Here is an 8,050-nt window from a genome sequence, read left to right as displayed (position 1 = left end):
AAGGACGATGCTCGCCAAAAAAGAAAGAAAAGAAAAAGTTGATCTAACTTCAGCAAAGCTTTCAATGCTGCTCCCTCTCTCTCTCTCTCTCTCTCTCCAAAGCTGGTGGGGGGAAGAAAGCAGTCTCCCACGCCTTTGGCCTTTCAGTATATATATATGTATATATTTATGCATTTTGGTTCCCAGTGTCAAAAACACAAAACCACTTTTTTTTTTTGGATGTTTTGCCGCTCCCGCCATTGATGTTCTTCAACTTCCTCCGCAGCTACTAGCAGCTTTTCACCACACCAACACAAAGGAGGACCGTACTCAAAACTCGATTGCCCAGTTTAGCACAGACAAGCAAGACCATGTACGAATATTCCACCAAGCCTTCTGAGCCTTTCCTTCTCCATCTTCTTCACCAATTACAGGAGCTGAAGAGATCTGTCCTAGCTCTTCTCCTTTGCTTGCCCACCTCCCTTTTCGCTCTCCTTCTCCTTCTCCTCTTGGCCTACAATGGCTTCTCTGTCTTCTACTTTCACCTCCCTTTTCCGGCCAAGTCCCCGCCTGTGCCCGCCAATTTTCCGCCAGGAAATTCGGCCGGAGAAACAGTGAGAAAATGGTCTTCTTCTTCTTCAAAGCTAGCTTCTTCAGTGATGTATGCAGTGAAAGAAGAACATCCGACTGTGATTCTGAATACCCATTTGCTCCGTTTGCGCGAATCACGCTTTTCATTCATACCCATTACTAATTCTTCGAGTTCCAGGCCGAGACGAGTCCGGAAGCACAAGCGTAAGCTCAAGAGCGTGCTCACTGAAGCTCGGTCCAGTCATTTCCCAGCAAGAATGGCTGAATTCTTCGCTGGAAACTCTACTACTTCTTGTAAGTTTCGATTCTTTATGACTAGAATTTCGTTAAAGTCTTTTGGTGAAAGAGAAGTTTTAGCTATGGAGAGCTTGTTTAAGTCTCACCCAAATGCTTGTTTGGTAATAGTCTCAAATTCAATGAAATCAAAGAAAGGGAGTCAAATTCTAAGACCCTTTTTGGAAAAGGGGTTTCGGATAATGGCTATTGATCCTGATTATGATTATCTGTTCGAGAATACGCGCGCAGAAGCTTGGTTTGATAGGTTAAGGAAAGGGGATGTTGATCCTGGGGAGGTTTCTTTGGGTCAAAATCTGTCTAATTTGCTTAGACTTGCTTTGTTGTACAAGTTTGGTGGCATTTATATAGACACAGATGTTATAGTATTAAAGAGATTCTCAAAGATGAGGAATGTGATTGGTGCACAGACAATTGATCTTGAAACTGGGAATTGGAGTCGGCTGAACAATGCTGTGCTGATCTTTGACAAGAATCATCCACTGCTTTACAAGTTCATTGAAGAATTTGCTCTAACTTTTGATGGGAACAAGTGGGGGCACAATGGCCCTTACTTAGTCTCAAGGGTTGTTTCCAGGCTGAGTGGACGGCCTGGATTTAACTTCACTGTATTGCCACCCTCTGCCTTTTATCCAGTTGATTGGAGTAGGATTCAAAGTCTCTTTCGGGGGCCTAGAGACGAGCTGCATTCAAAATGGCTGCGCAAAAAGTTGAGTTATATTCAGTCTCACAGTTTCTCTGTTCACTTGTGGAACAAGCAGAGCAGGGAGCTAGAGGTTGAACAGGGAAGCATCATCGATTCTATAGTGTCCGGCTGTTGTATATTCTGCAATTCTTCGATCTCGAGCTTGTAGCCATAGAAGAATAAGTAGACAGTTTGTAAATTGTCTTGTGCACTGGACCAACTTGGTCCATGCCACCATCATAGTCCCGAAAGAAAGTATGTTAGGAAATGATGAGCTTTTTCTTCTTTAAAATCATCCCTTATTCATAGTCAATAAGAACTTGGTTGAGCCCTTTAATTTGTTTTACTTGTATCTTTCTATAAGATCCAAAAATGGAAAAAATAAATATAATTTTAAGATTCAATGTTTATGTTGTTGTTCTTGAGGATGACATATTGCAATGTTATTTTGTGAATTAGAAGGCATATGCCTGAGATGGCAGTTCAAGTCTGAAATAGAATTTGAGTGTTTAAGAAACTAAAGAAAGAAGCTTAATTATCACCGTCTTGAAGGCCATTTGAGTTAAGTAGTAAGTACATTGTGAAAGTGATTTATCTGCTTTCTGGCCTTGTTTTATCTGGCACCAACTTTCTGTCCTTGTTTTACCTGCTTACGTAAATTTTCTCTGTTTTGGATTTGAATTTATCAACAGTCAGAGATCATTGTCTGAATTGCTACTAGTTCGGAGAGTAAAATTGTTAGAATTTCCTTTTGTTGGTGGGAATCATCCGTCTGTTCGAACAGGTGGACTCCATAAAAGATTTCTCCCAAGTGCTATCCAAACTTTTAACTATCCAAACACCAAATTGCTGCAATCCACATCCTCTACCAACACTTCGTTGTATCTTGTGGCAACAGAATCCTCTTTATTTTGTATCTATTTCACGGTCAGGATTTAAAGTTAATGCATTTAATGGTGTACACTATATCAATGTTGACACATTTCTTTTTTCTTTTCTTTTTTTAAATAATAATAAATAATATAACATTATATATACCTTATAGATATAATACTCTTCCCAACCTAACGAGTACTATAGTCATTACGTGGGAATCAATATGAATGAATCTTTCTCAACCATGTGAAGCACACAATACAATATATACACAAGTCAAACACACATTAATGGAATAATATTTCGGTGTGATTGATGCAGGATCACCAATCCAAGAATTCCGCTGCTAATTAATTATGTTATCTTATTGTCTACCTCTTAGTTAAACACGCTATCTTGGTCTCATATTTTCTGCGAACACCCTCCTTCCCACCTTCCTTTTGTCTTCCAAGAAATAAATAAATAAATAAGAAAGAAAAAAAAAAAGAAAAAGGTGGGTTGTAGATCTCGTACGTAGTTGTATCAGATTTTAATCTTGCAGGAGGTAGTGGATTGGCCAATAAATAAATAAATAAATATATTTTCTAGAATTGTTGGCATCAAGATTCAGGACCACATTAAGTTTGGTTTTTGTTTTTGTTCTTTGTTTATTTATTATTATTTTTTGGGGAAGAATTGCTTATCAAAGAATAGAATTAGTAAATAAAACTAAAAGATATTCTATCGTAAAAAGGGTAGTGCACCCAAACCCATCATAATTCAAATTCAGGACCTTTGTTTTGATACGATGTTAAATCACCACTAGTTTAAAAGTTTAGTATTTGATTAAATGATTAAATTTACCTCTTACTATTAGTTTAAGCTTTTAGGACAGATATGAATATTTTATGGCTCCAAGGGAGCCCTATAAGGTGAAAATCTCATGTACTGTTCTGTAACAGCGATGATAACAATGATATTATCACCTGCTATGATTATCTAACAGTTTAAATACAGTTAATATAGCTGAGGCTCAATCAAAATATGATTTTTGGGGGTGGAATTTGTGGCGTCAACCTATAGGTTTATCGTTTTTATAATTTCTTCCCCTATTAGAATGCGAGAGATTACCTTTTGATTTACTAGAAGCAGAAGAAGAATTAGTAGTAGGTTATCAAACGGAATATTCGAGTAACATAAAAATGGAAATAATTTTAATTTGTTTGTTAATATATTTTGATTGTCTCTAAAGAAATAATAATAATAAAAAAAAGCTAGGTTAAAAAGTGTTGCCAAACGAGCCGTATTTGCAGGGACAAAGTTTCATGTAAATGTTTTGGGTATGAGGAAGAGCACACGCAGCTGTGGTGATCAATCTACTGAGAACAAGGCCTTGGTTAGTTGAATCACAAGCTTCTATCTAACCATTTAAGCGTGACAATTGAGGGGTGGCCTTAGCAAGGGCTTATCTTAAAGCATATTCATCATAAATTTCTGACAAAAAAAAAAATAATAATAATAATTTTTTTTAAAAAAAAAAAAAAAAAAAAAATCAATGTAAGAAGAAATCGAGAGCTTCCAAGTCAATGACTTCACCGTTTATTTATTGTATTCTCGACCTTACATTAACTAAAATCATATAAGAAATGCATTCAATTAATTGGAACCCATTGTCTCAAACATTAATAAATTACCTATTCATATCAAAGCTTTTATTTTTTTTATTTTTTGGTTTATCCGATGTTGTTGCAATAATCAAAATTAATTTTGAATTAATGGTCCAAATCAGAAGTATAATTGGCAATTATGTATTCTGACGTTGACGGATCCAAACCCACTTAAATGCGAAGCAACATTGGAGGGTCAATATAGCATCATGGTAGAGAGAAAAATAAATAAATAAAGAAGGTGTACGTAGTAGTGGGCACATGGGATCTATATATATATATATATTGGGCTACAAAAAGATGTGGTTCCTGTGAAGTGAAGTTGATGGTAAGTGAGAAAGGGACGTGCTTTAAATTAAGAAAAGATGGATTAGTTAGTTTCTTTTATAACTCTTAAAACCCCTTGTGGACACTGGGACACAATTCAATCATTCAGACTATTCAGTGCATGTGGTCTTAGCCCTCGTTCGCTTTCACTATACGTGTTCCTCATCCTCTGTCTCTCAGCAATCAAGCAGCTTCTTCTTCTTCTTTTTTTTTTTCTTTCTTTTTTTTCTAATTATAAAAAAAAAATAAAAAAAAAAATAAAAATTCCATAAGCCACCTCAGCAGATATGATATTTCTTTCTTAAACTGTTGAACATAGTATATATATAGTACTCATAGCAGCTTTTCAATAACCTATTTTATTCTGTAAATAAAGAGATTTTTTTTTTTTTTTTTTTTTTGTAAAAAGAAATATAAATTATATCACATGGTTTATTTGATTTACAAATAGTTTATCGTGGTATCAAAATGAACTCAGCGGTCCCTGACGTAGGCCAATTTTTTTTTTTTTACCCCATACAATTAAATTTCGTCCACTGACTTAATTGATTTCGTTAGTGTGACACTGACTTGAATAAAAATTTACGAACACATGTCATAAAACTATCGGAATCTGTTAATTCTGTTGATGTAATTTGACTATAAGGAGTAAATTATTTTTTTGACATATCTTAGGGACCTTTGAATTCATTTTAATACCACAAAGAACTAATTGTAAATTAAGTAAACTATATGGACTAGTTTTCCTATTGTTTCCCTAAATATTGGGTATGTTACCCAATGCATTAGAGCATTCCTAGTAGCCTCACCAAAATAGTTTTTTAGCTATTTTAGTGAGCCAATTTGATGAAAATCCTAAAAAACCACTCCCAGCAGCCTCACTATTTTAACCAAAAAAATTTGATGACTAAAAGTACTAACCAAATTATAAGGCATTTTCACTCAACAACCCACTCACCAAATTTTGTTTCACCTTTCTCTCTCACATGATTAGCACACTTTTTTCCTTTTTTCTCTCATTTTCTTCTCTCATCTCCCATCTCTCACATGATAATGTCCTTATTTCATGGATATGAATGATTTTTTGTAAAAAAATTATATAGAAAAAAAAAATAAATATGAAAAAATTATTATTTAAATGGAATAGTGAATATTAACTAGTTAAAATGGTGAGGCTGTTGGAGGAATTTTAATAAAGTGGCTCACCAGAATAGAAAAAAGTAATTTTTAATTATTTTGGTGAGTAAAATTTGGTGAGGCTACTAGGAATGCTCTCAAAATAACTTCCTTATCTATTATTTTAAAACATAATATTTTACTCTCCTTTCTTTGCCTTTTATTAAGGTCTGTGTTGGGATTTTGTAAAAAATGTGAGAGTAAGTAGGAAAAATTTGTATTTTATAAAGAAATAATAATTTAATGATATATAGAAAGATAAGGAAAATTATTGTGGAATGTATTTGGATAAGGAACCAAAAAATTGTTTTGTAACCTAAATCTAAAGAAAATCAAAGGGACTGTTTTAGTTTTCTCTTTTCTGTTTTAATTGGAGACTGTTAAAATTTTGTAAAAAATTGTGAGGGTAAGTAGAAACTTGTATTTTGTAAAGAGATAATATTTTAATGGAATAAAAAAAAAAAAAAAAGATAAAGAAAGCTATTCGAAAATATATTTGAATATGAAAATAAAAATTAGTGTTTTTAACCTAAATTTGAAAAAATAAAATAAAATAAAATAAAATAAAAACTGGTGAGAAGTCTCAAGAATCAAGGTATTTCCTCGAACGTGTCACTGGGCCTCCATATTTATGTGATTACGAGATGTATCTCTATCCCGTATTCCCGTTTACGTAGGGATCACGGCGCCATATGGCCCATATTTCGGACGACGTGACTTTTGCTTCTGAAATTAAGCAAATTCAAGACAATTAGTAAAAAGAGAGGACCGACATTGGAGGCGGTGAATTCTGTCTCATAAAATTAGGAACAGTTATTAAATTCATCTTTCTAGTTTGTAGTTCCAACTTGTAATAAAATAAATCTACGTGGTTTCAAAGAATCGAAATAAACTTATTAGTTATGGGGGTATGCTTGGGGTTAGGTAACAAGTTGATCCATTTGTGCAAATTTTGATTTTTTTTTTTTTTTTATTTATCTATAGAGTTTATGAAATTACAAATTTATTATCAAATAAAAAATTATATATATATAAAAATGGATTGGTGTTGGGGTGGGGGTGGTTGGCTACCCCGTGATTGAATTTGAGGGTGGGCCTATAAGGGTGGTTTGGGCCACCCTAGAACCGATTGTTGGGGGTGGCCAAACCACCCCCTAAACCGGCCTTTTTGGATAAAGGTTTTGGAGTATTTGTAATTTTTAAAGCAACAAATAGAGAGATGTCACCTATGTAATTGATTTTCTTCTTCTTTGACCACTTTATTGGATGCTTTGGTTTTTCTTGATTTAGCCATGGAGAGAGACCTAGAGAGAGAGAGAGAGAGAGAGAGAGAGAATTAGCATAAACATTTATTGTTAGGGGCGGGGCGGATTTTTGCCCTTTTTGCCCTTACCCCGCATCCTTGTGGGTTGCAAAAATCGTACCTGTGAACTGCACAAAAAAGGAAAAATCCGTGTGGTACAGGATGACGCGAGGCGAGGGGTGCGGGGTGAGGCAGGTTTAATACTTATATTTAAAAACATGAGAAACCAAAGCTGATTTTCTCTGGAACCAAACAAGAAAATCAGATTCAAACAAATCACAAAAGTCAGATTCAAACAAATCACAAAAAAGGATTAGATGTCAGAGTGGAATCATTCAATACTGGTCTTGAAGCGAGCGTCGACGATCTTCCCCTCATTCCTGGTCTCCTCGTTAACCTTGATTTGGGGCTTCATGACATCCCCACAGGATCGACAACTCGGCGAGGCCCTATCAAGTTCTCTATGGTCATCTCTTCCCAAAGAAGAGATCAATGGGAAGAATTGAAGAAGAACGAAGGACTGAAAAAAGAACAAAGACCGAAGAAGAATGAACATTCTAGAGTTAGGTCGTAGATGGCGCAATGTGGAACTTATATTTAGGTTTTTTTTTTTTTTTTGTTTTAAGTTTTATGCGGTGCGGTGTGAGGTGAGGCAGGGCAAGTCCTCGATATTTTCCAAACTCCCCACTTGCGAACCGCACTGCACCGTATAGGTAAATCAAAAACAAACCGTGAACCGCACCTAAAACGTGGTTTGTTTCAAAAATAGGGGCGGGGCGGTTCGTTGGGTCCTGCACACCCCTAGTTATTGAAGTGTTGGTTCGGCCTTCCAACGGTTGGTTCTAAAGGTAGCCGATCGCCCCACCTAATCCATTTTTTTTTTCTTCTATTTTTTTTTTAAAAAAAATTTTTAATTTGAAGATAAATTTATAATTTCATACTGACTCTATAAAAAAATGACTGAAATATAGTCTGATAGACCCAAGAGGCACGACTCTGAAAAGGAATGCTGAATCCAAAATAAAGGCCGAGTAAAAAAAAAATTAGGGAAGCAGAAAAAAAAAAAAGGCATGACTCTATAATAAAGAATTAAGGAAACTAGCATATTGCTCTCTCCATAGTAGATGCTGGACATGCATCGGGGGGATGCTGGAGAAACCCCATGATCAATTG

At 35.1% G+C, this 8,050-nt stretch overlaps 1 protein-coding gene across 1 annotated transcript; it reads left to right on the top strand.

Moving 5' to 3' along the window:
• LOC133868561 (uncharacterized protein At4g19900) lies at positions 1 to 1,895 on the top strand. The gene has a single exon (XM_062305490.1). It carries the CDS (start codon positions 351 to 353, stop codon positions 1,716 to 1,718), a length of 1,368 nt encoding a protein of 455 aa, XP_062161474.1. The 5' UTR covers positions 1 to 350; the 3' UTR covers positions 1,719 to 1,895.
• Positions 1,896 to 8,050: the final 6,155 nt, after the last annotated feature.

The sequence above is a fragment of the Alnus glutinosa genome, chromosome 5, assembly GCF_958979055.1.
Source record: "Alnus glutinosa chromosome 5, dhAlnGlut1.1, whole genome shotgun sequence".
NCBI classification, from domain to species: domain Eukaryota; kingdom Viridiplantae; phylum Streptophyta; class Magnoliopsida; order Fagales; family Betulaceae; genus Alnus; species Alnus glutinosa.
Note: the sequence above shows the minus strand (reverse complement) of the source record. Positions and strands in the feature narration are given on the sequence as shown.

Bases quoted from the DNA above. Each gene is read 5' to 3' on its own strand.
- LOC133868561 (XM_062305490.1), top strand. From the start codon at position 351: ATGTACGAATATTCCACCAAGCCTTCTGAGCCTTTCCTTCTCCATCTT.